This window comes from Saccopteryx bilineata, chromosome 3, assembly GCF_036850765.1.
Source record: "Saccopteryx bilineata isolate mSacBil1 chromosome 3, mSacBil1_pri_phased_curated, whole genome shotgun sequence".
In the NCBI taxonomy this organism is placed as follows: Eukaryota; Metazoa; Chordata; class Mammalia; order Chiroptera; family Emballonuridae; genus Saccopteryx; species Saccopteryx bilineata.
In genome coordinates this window covers 316,673,611-316,688,389 of record NC_089492.1, presented here as the reverse complement: position 1 = coordinate 316,688,389, position 14,779 = coordinate 316,673,611, and the positions used below count along the sequence as shown (strand labels likewise).

At 52.3% G+C, this 14,779-nt stretch overlaps 1 protein-coding gene across 6 annotated transcripts in view; it reads left to right on the top strand.

Annotated features, from left to right (window-relative positions):
• GRIK5 (glutamate ionotropic receptor kainate type subunit 5) overlaps positions 1 to 11,361 on the top strand; it is a 69,709-nt gene extending 58,348 nt beyond the window's left edge. For all 6 annotated transcript variants that reach the window (XM_066271937.1, XM_066271933.1, XM_066271932.1 and 3 more), the window contains 5 exons: positions 3,887 to 4,052; positions 5,270 to 5,495; positions 6,483 to 6,611; positions 6,701 to 6,822; positions 10,401 to 11,361. In XM_066271937.1, coding sequence (XP_066128034.1) covers positions 3,887 to 4,052; positions 5,270 to 5,495; positions 6,483 to 6,611; positions 6,701 to 6,822; positions 10,401 to 10,829 — 1,072 coding nt within the window. In that variant the 3' untranslated portion in view covers positions 10,830 to 11,361. The remainder of the gene's footprint in view (positions 1 to 3,886; positions 4,053 to 5,269; positions 5,496 to 6,482; positions 6,612 to 6,700; positions 6,823 to 10,400) is intronic.
• The last annotated feature ends 3,418 nt before the right edge of the window (positions 11,362 to 14,779 follow it).

Below are 14,779 nucleotides of genomic sequence, written 5' to 3'. Positions count from 1 at the left end.
GAGGCGGCCATACACAATACACAAATGAGCGAGTGTGGCTGTGTGCCAATAAGTATTTATGGACACTGGCACTGCAAGTTGAATATCATATGTCATGAAATATTCTTCTTCTTTTGCTTTCTTTTAAATCATTTAAAAATGTGAGAACTATTCTCAGGCTGTCTACTAAAACAGATGGCAAACCAGATTTGGCCTGTGGGCCATAGCTTGCCAAGCCCTGATTGAGACCTTTATTGTAATTATTGATGTGGTCAGGTTTAAATGTGCCAGCTTGCTGTTTGTCTTCTCTGTGTCTCATCTCTTCTTTATTCCCACTCCCTTCTTTTTCCTCCCTTCTTTTGGATTGATTGAGATTTTTTAAAATTCTGTTTGATGCACACTCTTTACTTAATAATATATTTCTTTTATTTTTCTTAGTAGTTGCTCTGGGTTTACCATATGTACCTTTAATTATTACAGAGTACTTCAGGTAGCTTTATGCCACATCACATAAGATATAAGACCCTTCCAACAGCATACTTCCCCAACTCCCTCCCATCCTTTGAGCTACTGCTGTCATATTTTTACTTCTACTTTCTTACAAACCCCACAGTACATTAGGTTTGTGTGTGTGTGTGTTTACTTCAATAGTAAATGTCTTTTATTATTTTTTAAAATGTTAATTTTATTGATTTTAGAGGGAGAGGAAGGGAGAGAGAAACAGTAACATCGATTCATTCCTGTGTGTGCCCTGACCAGGGATTAAACTGGCAATTTCTGTGCTTTGGGATGATGCTCCAACCAACTGAGCTGTCCAGCCAGGGCTGAATGTTTTTTAGATAAGTTTCCAAAGTGAGGAATATGTCTTTTATATTTACCCACACATCTACCATTTCTGGTGCTCTTTATATATATCCAGATTTCCGTCTAGTATTTTCTTTTTACCTGAAAAACTTCCTTTAACATTTTTTGAACTGCAGGTCTGCTAGCACTTAGTTCTCCAAGCTTTTGTTTGTATGAAAAATTCATTAGTGTGTTTTCTTCGAAGGATTTTTTTTCTGAATATGTAACTCTAGGTTGGCAGGCTATTTTTTTCTTTCAGCACATTGTTACATTCTCTTGTGGCTTGCAGACTTCTTGACAAGAAGTCTCTTGCCACTCTTTTTTTAAGCGAAACTGAGAGAGAAATAGACAGGGACAGACAGACAGGAAGGGAGAGATGAGAGACATCAATTCTTCGTTGCGGCTCCTTAGTTGTTCACTTACTGCTTTCACCTATGTGCCTTGACAGGCGGCTCCAGCAGAGCCAGTGACCCCCTTGCTCAAGCTAGTGACTGTGGAACCCCGCGCTCAAGCTGGATGAGCCTGTGTTCAAGCCAACAACCTTGGGGTTTCGAACCTGATCCTCAGTGTCCCAGGCCAATGCTCTATCCACCACCTGGTCAGGCTCCTGTCACTCTTTTTCTTTTTTATTAAATGAGAGGCGGGGAGGCAGGGAGGCAGAGAGATGGACTACTGCAAGCGCCCCGACCAGGATCTACTGGCAAGCCCCTTACAGGGCAATGCTCTGCCCAACTGGGGCAGCTGCTCCATTGCTCAGCAACCAAGCTATTTTAGCACCTGAAGTGAGGCCATGAAGCCATCCTCAGTGCCTGAGGCCAACTTGCTCAAACCATTCGAGCCATGGCTGTGGGAGGGGAAGAGAGAGAGAGAGAGAGAAGGGGGAAGGGGAGGAGTGGAAAAACAGATGGTCACTTCTCCTGTGCGCCCTGACTGGGAATCGAACCTGGGACATTCATACCAGTGGTCAGCAAACTCATTAGTCAACAGAGCCAAATATCACCAGTACAACGATTGAAATTTCTTTTGAGAGCCAAATTTTTTAAACTTGAACTATATAGGTAGGTACATTCCTTATCAAGGTAGCGCCTGCACATGGTATTTTGTTGAAGAGCCACACTCAAGGGGCCAAAGAGCCGCATATGGCTCACGAGCCGTGGTTTGCCGGTTTGCCGATAAAGGCTCTAGGCCAATGCTCTGCCACTATCCTGTCACTCTTTATCTTTGATTTTCTATGTGTGATATATTTCCCCACTTTTGGCTACTTATTAGATTTTCTCTTTATCACTGGTTTTCAGGGATCGATAATAATGTGCCTTGATGTATTTTGTATGTCTCTTTATGCTACTTGGTTTTATTGAGGTTCTTGGATCTGCTCATTTATAGTTTTTATCAAATTTGAGAAATTTTTGGTCATTACTTCTTCAAATATATATTTTCCTGTTATCCCCTTTCTCTCCTTTCTGGCACTACAGCCACATATGTAAGACCACTTGATATTCCTCAGACCACTCACATTCTGTGCTCATTTTTTTTTCCTTTCTGTGCTTCATTTTAGATAGATTATTTTGCTTTCTTTTAATTTCCTGTTCTTTTCTGCTGCTGTGTCTAATTTGTGTAATCCCTACCAGTAAAAGTTTTTTCTTAGGTGTTGTATATTTCATTCCTAGAAGTTCCATTCACTTCTGCTTTATATCTTACATTTCTCTCTGCATTATATTTATGTTTTTCTTTGTGTCCTTGAGCATTCTGAATACATATTTATAGTAGTTTAATGTCTTTGTCATCTCTGTGTCAATTTTGGGTCTGTTTCAATTGAGTGATTTTAATCTTGGTTAGTCTTGGTTATAGTTTCCTGTGCTTTTGTATATCTGCTAATCTTTTTTTTATTGGATGATATAAATTGTGAATTTTACATTATTTACATTCCTTCCCAGGCCTGTTTTTAAGTTCTTTTAGGGAAGGTCCAGTGTAGCCTTTATTCTATGGCTAAGCTAATGCTATTTCTAATGTTTTATCCTTTTGGGTCTCTACTGAATGTCTAGTGAATCCAATGAGGTTTTGTGTGTGTGTGTGTGTGCAAGTGGGAGAGAAGGAGAGAGACAGTCAGGAAGGGAGAGAAATGAGAAGCATCAACTCATAGTTGTGGCACCTTAGTTGTTCATTGATTGCTTCTCATATGTGCCTTGACCAGGGGGCTCCAGCTAAGCCAGTGACCCTTTGCTCAAGCCAATGACCTTGGGCTTTAAGCCAGCAGCCTTTGGGCTCAAGCCAGCGACCATGAGATCATGTCAATGTTCCCACTCTCATGCGGCGACCTCAAGGTTTCAAACCTGAGACCTCAGCATCCCGGTTGATACTCTATCCACTGTGCCACCACAAGTCAGGCTCCAGTGAAATCTTTCTACTTTGGCTGGAGGGAGCCCAAGATTCCCAGCCCTGGGAATTGTTTGTTCTCTCTTTAAAAGTTGTTCTTGTCTGGCTGGCTGCTGGAATTTCACCCTGTGCATACACAAGTTGATAGTCAGCCAAAGAGTCAAGGGAACCTCCGTACAGACTTGTGGAACCCTCCCTGTGCAACTCTCCCCCTTGGGTACTCTGTGCCACAAATCCCAGACACCTTGGCCTTCCTGGTTTCTGATCTCCCTCTCCACAGCTCAGCGAGACTGCCAGCCTGGGTTTTCCTCCCTCCTGGCACTGCAGTGTGTAAATTAAATCCAGCTGGCAGCCTCAGCAATGACAGGCTCACTTTGTTTTGTTCCCTCAGGGATCACAGTCCCGTGATGCCTTTTACTCTGTGTATATGGATAGGTTCCTATATTCTGTCTAGTCTCCTCACTTTTCTTTGTGGGAGGATATTTCCAGACCACCTTATTCTCTTATACCTAGAAATGGAAGTCTCTAGAAGCAATATTTAAACCCAGAGCATCTAACTCCAGAATCTATGCCTCCGATCTCACCACTAATGAGTAGTCACTGAGCCTGCCAGGTCACTGAGGGCCACCAGTGGAGCTGTTGGCCATGGGCAGGGTAGCTCCAACCTGTAGCTCACCCCTTCCACCCTCAGGTGGGCCTTCACCTTGATCATCATCTCCTCCTACACGGCCAACCTGGCCGCCTTCCTCACCGTGCAGCGCATGGAGGTGCCTGTGGAGTCAGCTGATGACCTGGCCGACCAGACCAACATCGAGTATGGCACCATCCACGCTGGCTCCACTATGACCTTCTTCCAGGTAGGCCCCTCAAAGCTGCCTGGCCTTGGCATCAGGATCCCTGTCATGCATAACAGCTCAGGGTAGGGCTGGCAGGGTCTTCTGGGTCAGGGGAACTGATGGTCATGAAGGTCAGGAAGGCTGGGGAGCAGAAGACACTCTTACTTTCATGAGGAGTCTGCTGTCTGGCTGGGGAAGCGGAACTTTCACTCCGCGAATGGCAGGGTGGGAGGTAGATGTAGGATCTAATGTCACATCGGTGCTGGACAAGCCAAATGGGGTCCAGGAAGCTGCCAAGGTCAGTCATGGCAAAACGAACCAGCAGAGAAGAGCAGAAGGCCCTTCAAGGTGAAGGGAACTTGTTTATATGCATTTTGGGGTGGTGGGAGGAAATAAGGAGGAAAGCGAGCCTGGGGAGGTTCGGGTGAGAAACCACAGAGGCCTTGAGTGCCAGGATAGGGCTGAGATTGGAACCTGTAAGGCTGGATGTGGGAACAGTTGAAGGATGATGCATTTAAAAGTTGAAAGTTCCTTCTGGGACAATTGGGGGTAGATGAGTGGTCTGGAGAGGAGGCTGGAGTTGGGCAGCAGCCACTGGCTGAAGGGGTAAGCAGGAGGAGATGATTAGGGTGAGTTCCCAGGTGGGAGACCATTGGAATAGGGTTGAGAGGTTGCCGAGACCCAGGGTGGGGCCTGTGGGGTACCTAGGGAGAGGGCAGTCTGCACCTCAAATCAAAGAGGGAGAAGAGTGCGCAGGAGGGTGGACATCGGGTGGTAGGGCAGGGGGAATCATTCCCACAGGACCTATAGGAAGTAAGCTGTCTTATTCAGCATGGACTGAGGTCTTCCCGAGTATATTTGGGAAGCTAATTTCTCCGGTATATTTGGGGGTTGAACATCTGCTCCCAGGTTCTTTGAGTAAGGTCTGGGAGTATTGGGAAGATAGGATTGGTATCAGGCTGAGCCAGGCACAGCAATGGAATAGAGAAGACAGGTTGAAAAATAGACCGTGGCCCCTTCTTCCTAAGCCGTAGGTCCTTGGAGTCCTTGCTGGGCTGGGAGTGTGGGATGGCGTGGACCTGGCCTTGTACAGTCTGTCCATCTGGTTCCTCCTCTGTCTTCCTCTGGTCTCCTCGCTTCCTCTTGGGTTGAGGGAGACTTGCTAGAGGAGACAGGGTACAGGGAAGGGCTGGGAATAAAAAAACCCTCATCTCTTCCCCTTGTGCCACTCTGCCCAGAATTCGCGGTATCAGACATACCAGCGGATGTGGAACTACATGCAGTCAAAGCAGCCCAGTGTGTTTGTCAAGAGCACGGAGGAGGGCATTGCCCGCGTCCTCAACTCCCGCTATGCCTTCCTGCTCGAGTCCACCATGAACGAGTACCACCGGCGCCTCAACTGCAACCTCACCCAGATCGGGGGCCTCCTCGACACCAAGGGCTACGGCATCGGCATGCCACTGGGTATGGTGGTGGCAGGGCTGGGGACTTGGCAAGCAGGCCAGGGACAGGCTGGATATGTTGTGGGTGGGCTCCTGACTGTGTGGCCTTGGGCAGGTGATGTCACCTTCCTGAGCCTCCGTACCCTCAACCTACAAACATAGGCCTAGGAGCAATCAGTCCCAGCCCTCAGGGCAGCTGGGAGTGCCGTGAGACTGTACAGGTACCGCAGGCCATGAGGCTGTGTGCCTTACAGTTGCCCCAGGTTCAGGCTGGGATAGCACGGGGGGGGGGCTTCTGGGTCCCTCTCCTGACCTATTCTAGGGGCACAGACAGCAAACTGACAATGAACACAGCTTTACAATGTGATGTCAGGTGGTGACAGCTGCTCTGAAGGGGAAGATTGACAGGGAGTGCAGCGCTTGGGGTCATTTTAAATAAAGTCAGTCAGAGAAGACCCCTGAGGACGCACCATGTGAGCAGAGCCCTGAGTGAGTCGAGCGAAAGAACATTGTAGGCAGAGGCAAAGGTCCGAGGGTGGTGCTGCTCCTGGAGGATTCAAGGAGCAGCCAGGAGGCCTGTGTGGCTGGAGCTGAGGGACATGGCGGGGCATGGGCAGGTGGCTGGGCCATTGGCTGCGGGAACGTGTAGGCCAGGAAGGAACTTTGTCCTCCCAGCACCTGGGAAGCCACTGGGGGGTTTTAAGCATGAGAGAAGAGTGATGTCTGATTCTGTTTCTGAAATTGTCCCTCTGGCTGCTGTGTGGAGAGGGATCTAGGTGGGAGGTGGGGGAGGCTACAGGGAGGGGACTGGGACAGATGTGACATGGGGTGTAGTGGGGCTTGGCCCAGTGTGGTTGCAGGGGAGCAGTGGTCAGATTCAGGGGTGCACAGGGTAGACCTTGGGGATATGGTGGAGACAGGAGGGGCTGGGATGAGGGAGCATTTAGGGCTCAGAGTACAGGGCTTTGGAGCCCTGATGGCTGGTCCACCCCTCGTGTGCCCGGCCCAGGCTCCCCGTTCCGGGATGAGATCACACTGGCCATCCTGCAGCTTCAGGAGAACAATCGGCTGGAGATCCTGAAGCGCAAGTGGTGGGAGGGGGGCCGGTGCCCCAAGGAGGAGGACCACCGAGCTAAAGGTCAGCCACCCTGCATGCTGTGCCTTCCCGAAGACCCCTCCTGCTGCTGTGCCCACACAGCCCGACCCCTGGCTCTCCCTGACTCCCAGGTCTGGGCATGGAGAACATCGGTGGCATTTTTGTCGTGCTCATCTGTGGCCTCATCATCGCTGTCTTTGTGGCAGTCATGGAGTTCATATGGTCCACGCGGAGGACAGCAGAGTCCGAAGAGGTGAGGAGGTTGGCAAAGGGTATGGGGGGAGCAGTGGAACCCCAGAGGTGGAGGGGCATGGAGACTGGCCCTGGGGGCCTTAGGGAAGGAAAGCAGGTGGCGAGGAGGGGCTTCCAGCCAGGTCGCTGAGGGGGTCTGAGACTCCAGGGGTAGAGGAGGGCGAGAAGAGGAGAGAGAAGACAGGGTGGGGGGAATCCATGGGCATGAGGTGGACAGAGGAGGAAGGGACACAGGCGGAGGCAAGGATGCCAGGGAACAGAGTGAGGGGCACAGAGAAAGATGGGAGAGGCAGAGGTGCTAAAGTAAGAAGAAATAGGAAGAGAGAGGTGATGATAATGCAGCTGAATGGAACGAGAAGAAACAAACTTGCTCACTAGTCTCTCATACTATGTTCAGGGCTGCTGGTGCCACCCAGCTGTACTGCTCCATTGCGAGACCCATTTGTTTCCTGCACTCCTAGATGGTTTTGACCTTCCCCTCTCTGCCAGCTTCCAGCCCCTCCTCCCACTCCCCACTTTTGGCTGATGACCTTGCTTCTACTCCCCTGAGAAAAGCAGGAGTCAGGAGAGCATGCAGAGTCCCCCATCCAGCCGCCTTTGGCTTTCTCTACTCACCCTGTAGTCAACTCACATGAAGGACCATGCTCCTAGCTAAGGCACCTCCATCTTGCCCTGTCTCCTCCCCTCTCACCTTCCCAGGACATCATCAGTGTCCCCTCTTTACTAGATCAGAGCTGGCAGCATACAAATGTGCTCTCATTTCTGTCATTTTTTTTTTTTTGTATTTTTGTATTTTTCTGAAGTGAGAAGTGGGGAGGCAAAGAGACAGACTCCCGCATGCGCCCGACCCGGATCCACCAGGCAAGCCCACTAGGGGGCAATGTTCTGCCCATCTGGGGTGTTGTTCCATTGCAGCTGGAGCCATTCTAGCGCCTGAGGCAGAGGCCATGGAGCCATCCTCAGCGCCCAGGCCAACTTTGCTGCAATGGAGCCTTGGCTGTGGGAGGGGAAGAGAGAGACAGAGAGGAAGGAGAGGAGAAAGGGTGGAGAAGCAGATGGGTGCTTCTCTTGTGTGCCCTGGCCGGGAATCTAACCCGAGATTTTACATGCCAGGCCAACATTATACCACTGAGTCAGCCAGCCAGGGCTCTCTCATCTTCAGAATCCTTCTCTCAACCCTGCTTCCCCTCCCAGCCACCATCCTATCACTCCCCTCCCTTGACAATCTTGAAATACTTGTGTCCATGCTGTCCCCAGTTACTCTCCTCCCATTCACTCTTGGATACACCCCAATCCAGCTTCTCACCACCTGTCCACTGAAGCCACTCTTTGTCACCAGCAACCTTCACATCTGAAAACCAGTGCCCAAGTCTCAGGCCTCATCATACATAAGGTAGCAACAGGCTTCAGCCCAGCACATCTTCCTGTCCTCAAAAGCCACTCTTCCCCATGCCTACATTTTCCTTCTACCACCCTAACTGTCTCAAAATGTCCCTGTGGGTTTTTAATTTATGGAGGTGACTGAGTGGTGACACAGAGAAGCCAATGCCATTGAAAAAACATTTTTTATGACTTAACATTTCCCAAGAGGGGGCCTGCCACACCACAGAGGGCCATGTGGGAGAGCACTGGATTTGTGCAGGAGCAAGAGCATGGGGGAGGCCTAGGCTAGAGCCTTTATTGGGGTTTCCACAGGAAGGACAAGGCAGGGCAGGGGAAACAGCTTAGGGACTGGTGTGGATCATGTCAGCAGGCTCTGGGCTAGAGGACTGGTCTCTACTTGTCTGGTACCTGGTCCCAGGTGATTGAGGGCAGCTTGGTGTGTGTGAGGTAGATGAAGGGGGTGGATGGGGCTCGAACTTGGGATTGGTTGGTTTGCATGTGGATGGTGGGCCTTTAGCCCTTTGCTATCTGTAAGAATTGACATCCTCTGGGAGGGGCATTCTTTCCCTGGTCAGCAAGATTTTAAAGATGTCAAAACATCCTAAGATACAGAAAATAAAGAACATGATTGTTATACTCATTCACATGGCAGCTGGCAGGAGGCCTCAGTCCCTTGCAGAGGGACTTCTCCACAGGCTGTTTACGCCATGGCAGCTGACTTCCCTGAGCAAGTGATCCAAGAGAGAGTGAACATGCAGAAGCCGGCATGTCAGCTGACCTGGCATGTTCTGTTGTCATACAGCAACCCTGACATAAAGGCAGAGGGGCTTACACAAAGGTGGGAACACTGGGAGATGGAATTTGGGGGCTTCCTCCCATGGCCCCCAAATATGTATCTCACAGGGACCTCTCCCTGAACCCAGGGTTTATAAATGCAGCTCAATATTCAACATCGCACAGATGTCTAAGAGGCAGCACACAATGCGGGTATCCAGCATAGGGTTTCTGCCTACCCACCAGGCAACCCCATCATTCTGGTTGCTCAGGCCAAACTATGTGGCGTTACCCTTCACTCCTTCTCTTCACACCCTCTGTCTGATTTCTTGGCAAATCCTGATGGCTCCACCTTCAAATACAATACTCAGAATCCAACCCCTTATCACCTTCTCAGGGCCCTCAGTGCCTCCCTGTTCTTGCCCTTGTCCTCCCTATCTATTCTCAACATAGTTCCAGAGTGGTCCTGTAAGAACACAGCATCCCCCACTTCACTCTCCACTGGCTTTCATGTGATCAGAATAAAAGCCAAATCCTTCCAGTGTAGCCTGGCCTCACAGGAGCTGGCCCCATTGCTCCTCTGGACTCATCTACCACCCTCCCACCCCTACCCCCAGCACACCCCATTCTCATGGTTCCTGAACACACCACACCATTCTGGCTTCAGCACCTCCATCCTGCTGAGCTGTCTGCCTGCTCTCCAGCCAGGCTCCACGGGGCATGGGCAGCCCTGCCTTTCACTCTCCCTTGAAGGTCCTCTTCTCAGTGAGATTTCCCTGTCCATTGTTGAAATTCAGCATCACTCCCCACCCACACACCCAACCTCTCTGAAGCATTTTATTTTTCTCCAGAGCACTCATCACCAGCTCACATACTACCTGTACTTGCCTATGTGTTTTATTTTTTGCCTTCGCACATGGGAACATAACCCCCACAAGGGCAGGTACTGCTGTCTGTTTGATTCTCTGCTGTATCCTCAGGGCCCAAAACAGTGCGTGACACACAGTAGGTGCTCAACAAATACGCGTAGCAATAATGGCTGCATGAATCAGAGGCCGGAGATGGAAAGCAGGTGGGAGGGAAAGGACTAGAGACAGTCAGAATTTAGAGTGAAAAGAGGAGAGAGGAGGCGAAGTGCAGATAAGAATGGAAACGGGAGCGAGAAGCGGAGAGACAGGAGCTGAGGCGGAGAGGTGAGCCAGGAAACCCAGGGGAGGAGATAAAGGAACCGAGAGGGAAGAGAGGCGAAAGGGCATGGGTAGGGAGAGGGTGGGGGAGAAAGATGACGGGTGTGGGGCGGGGAGAGCAGGAGGGGCTGGAGGGGGGCAGGAGGGAAGGTGATGAGGAGAGAAGCTGGGGGCAGCGGGGAGGGGAGACCCACGCAGAGTGCGCGGGCTGGTGATCCCCGCTCTCTACCCGCAGGTTTCCGTGTGCCAGGAGATGCTGCAGGAGCTGCGGCACGCGGTGTCCTGTCGCAAGACGTCGCGTTCCCGCCGGCGCCGGCGCCCGGGGGCCCCAAGCCGGGCCCTGTTGTCGCTGCGCGCCGTCCGTGAGATGCGCCTCAGCAACGGCAAGCTCTACTCGGCCGGCGCAGGGGGGGACGCGGGCAGCGCGCACGGGGGCCCCCAGCGCCTCCTGGACGACCCGGGGCCGCCTGGCGGGGCCCGGCCCCTGGCTTCCACCCCTTGCACCCACGTGCGCGTCTGCCAGGAATGCCGGCGCATCCAGGCACTCCGGGCTTCCGGGGCCGGCGCGCCCCCGCGTGGCCTGGGCGCCCCCGCCGAGGCCACGAGTCCGCCCCGGCCGCGACCCGGCCCTGCCGGCCCCCGCGAGCTGGCTGAGCACGAGTGACCACGGGTCGGGCCGGCCAGGCACCCGAACTGGCCGCAGGGACGAGGCCAGCCACAGGACTTGAGCCTCGGCTGGCCGCACGCCACGATTTTGCCTTGGGTTTCCGGTGAAGTCCGAGGCCCGGCTTCAGAGCCTGCCTGCGCCCCCTAGTGGGCTTGCCAGAGGGTGTCGCGGACCCGGCACTCTGCCCCACCACTGCGGACAGGAAGAGCGCAGGAACTGAGGACTCCGGGGATCTAGGACTACGGAGCTATTCCCGGAAGCAGGAAGCAGTCCGCCGGGAGAACCCCATCCTGGGCCTGCTCAGGCTCCCAAGACTTGACACAGCTCCCCATTTCTAAAGGAGGGCCTCTGGGCAGATGAGTGTCCCCCTGGTGCGCCCCTCGCCTCTTTTTTCTCTCTTTTTTGGGGGGAGAAACTTTGGAATTTCTATGAGACCCCCCCCCAGGGAGGGGGCCTGATGGACCCTCATCCCTCCCCTTGCCACACCTCAGTCCCGTTGGAATAAAAAAAGAACAAAACTCCCAAACTTGGGATACCCCGATCTCATTTCCTGAGGGTGTGAGGGCATTAAAGGCTTGGACCCCCCAAAGAGTCTGCTGAGAACCACAGACTGGATGGTCACTTTTGCACTCTCCCCCCTCGGCCCTGCCCACACCCAGCAATCAGCCCAGTTCCCTGCAGCTGGTCCCTCTCCACTGACCTCTCAGAACAGAAGGAGGCCCCGACAGACACCCCGAGACAGATGGAGAGAGATGCGGGGATCTGGAGAGGCAGAGACACCAGGAAGCACAGACACAGAAAGACAAAAATCAGATGGGGCTGGGGTGGGGAGGACCAGTGAGCCGTTCAGTGTGGTGGTGCCTGGGTGGCCCTGTGGTGGCACATGTGTGCCTGGGCAGGGATGATACGGCGACTTTGTAATCATGTGCGTGTGTGTGTACGTACATCCATGAGGCCATCTTCCAGTGTCTATGACTGACCCTGTGTTTCTGCTGAAAATGTACCTCCCCAGCCCCCAGGAGAGGAAGCGATAAGTCCTGTAGAAGGGAGAAGGGTGGGTCTGCTTTCCGTCCCCGCCCTCCCCCGCCCCGCTGGATGTTTATGTGGAAACTGCAGCTGAGAGAGGACGAGTGAAGGTCACACAGCGAGAGTCAAAACGAGGCCGGGAAGAAATGGAGAAGTGGGGAGAGAATGGGAAGAGATGGAGAGGTGGGGAGAGACAATGAGGGGGCCAGAGAGGAGCAGAGAAAGGGGGAGAGACAGACGTGCTGTGATGAGGTGAAATGATGAGATAGAATGGAGATAGTTAAGAGTGGGAGACAGACAAAGCAGGGAGGGTACGATTCCCAGGAGTTGGGGCTGAGGAAAGCAGGGATGGAGGTGGAGCAGAGACAAGTGAGCAGGAGGTGGAGCAGAGACAAGTGAGCAGGAAAAAAAACAACAACAGAAAATTAGATGGTGACAAGAGGGGGCTGGAGCGATGAGCAAAGCCAAACTGATGGCAAAGGAGCGAGGGAGAGAGGCCTGGCCACCCCCCGTGGCCTGTGGCCCAGAACAGGGAGCTGTCCATTCAGCACCAGCCTGACCACAGCACTTCTGTCTTCCCTGCAGGCCTGCCTGCCTTGCAGTCCTTGGGCGGCGGGCCACACCCCAGGAAACGGTATACAGCACCTCCAATCTCCCTCCAGCCCCTCTGTCTCAGACACTTGCTATGTGTGTGCCTCTCAGGGACAGGTGTGGGGGGGCTTGTGTCTCTGTTGTCTTTACATCTCTTCAGACTAATGGATGTCTCTGATCTTGGGCCATACTGTCATTGTGTCAAGGGACTAGAATATTAATTGTAGACATTTCTGGTCTCCTCATCTCGGTCTCAGTACCACTCTGCTGATCTCTGGGGTCTCTCCCCATTTCTGAGTCTCCCCAGTCTTTATCTCTAAGTCTCTCCAGTTTGCTAACCGTGTCTCTGCCTTGCTGTCTGTTCCTGTATCTCTGTTACCTTCACTGAGTACTTCTGTTGCTGTCTCCCTCCGTCAGTTTCTCATCTTTTTCTTTCTTTCTGGTCTCTGTCTTGATCCATTTGTGTCTGCCTCTATCTGGTTCCGGACTCTATGTCCATTTCTTCTCTGTCTCTCATGCTGAGTTCTCCCGTCGCTGTCCATTCCTGTGACCTTCCTAAGTCTCCCCCCCCCCCCTAACTTCCGCAGAGCCTCTCTCTGGGAGCACGATGCACAGTCATCAGTATCACCAGGCTGTGTCTGAGGAGGGAGTGCGTGTCTAGGGTGGGGTGTGGGGGACCAAGGGCTTCCCTAGCTCAGCTGAAGAGCAGGAAGAGAAAGCCTAGAATCTCCTGGGATCCAGACCCTCCCCCCCCAGGCTTCTCTCTGTTTCTCAATCCCCTTCCCCATGGTCCAGGTGCATCCCTGCAGGCCAAGGTGTCAGGAGAGGAAAAGGATATGTTAAGCCCTCCCTCCCTGCCCCTGGAAGGGTGCAGAGTTGGGGAGAAGGGAGGGCAACTATCTGGCTTAGAGGAGGTGTTCCCCCTTTCCCAGTCTCCATGGAGACAAGCCAGGTCTGCAGACCCAGCCTGCTTTGCTGCATATTCGGCCTTCCTGTTACTATGGCAACAAGGGACAGTAGCGAGGAAAGGGGATGGGTCAGAGTACAGGATTGGGCTGAGACTCTGGGAGCTGGGGGAAGCCAAGGAGCTGATTCCCTGCCTCCTACTCTGGTCCTTTCTCCCTGTCCGTGCCCATATCTCTGTGGCTCTAAATTTCTGTCTCTTTCTGTGCCTCTCACTCTGGCCTCCAGACTTTCACATGCTTCCCTGAACAAGTCCCTAATTTTCCCCACGCACCATTCATCCACCAGACTCACACCATGCCCCTTGCCTGTGTCCCCCACAAGGCCATTCCCTTAAGTAGAAGGGAGACTTACATCCCGAGAAGGTTACAGAGGCTCTCTCTTGCTCTCTGCCCCTTCTGCTCCCCCCAGAGAGAGTGTGGGGTGTTTCTCATAGAGCAAAGGGGTGGTGGGAGGCCATGACTCCTTGGGTTCCAGTGGGTGGCTGGTGGCAGGCCTGAGGTGTGCCAGCTGTGTGTCTGTGTGTGCATACACATACCAAGATGGGGTGTGGCATATGGGTGGGGGCGTGGGGGGTATGTCTGGAGGTACAACAAAGGTGCACAGGACAGCACCCCAGTAGGTGATGCTCTCACAGTATGGGAGGTGTGTGGGATAGAGTGTATGTTTCTGTGGAATTGTGCCATGTGTGAGTGGAGCATCTTTCTGTCTGTCATTAACAATTAGCAACCATAATTTGTTGCTAATCTGTCAATTTTTCACTGTGGGCCTTTGCTCATGCCCAGATATACTGTGGAAGAACATATGTGATGGTGTGTGTGTGTGTTGTATGACCATGCAACAGTATCCACAAAGGCTCCTGTGGTGTCTGGAGGCAGTGTGAGGCCTGTGGTGTATGATGGTGCTGAGTGTGGATGTGTGTTGGTTCTTAAGTCCATGGGTTGCATGGTTTTAGGTCTCTACGTGAGATGGAACAAGATCAGGTATGGTGGAGTGTATGATGTGTGTGTCTTTGATGTAGTGTTCTGAGGGTGTGTGATTAATCTACATGACACTTTATGGCTGTGATTGTGATTCAGTTGTGGTGTGATGGGGTGTGTGAGGTATGTGCTATGTGTATCTCATTTATGTTCATGAGTCTCACTTGGGGTTGTGTGATGGGGTAGTGTAGTGTGTGTGTGTGTGTGTATGTATGTGTGTGAGGGTACTGTGATTGTGAAACTGTGGTGGAGCATGATGGAGTGGTGTATGTGTGTGTCCCCAGTATCTGGGCTACCTGGGTGATGGGCATGTGTGTGATGCTGAATGCGGCCTTCTGGTTGTGATGTGTCTCCTGTGTAGCTGTGCAGTTGTGTCTTATTGGGAGG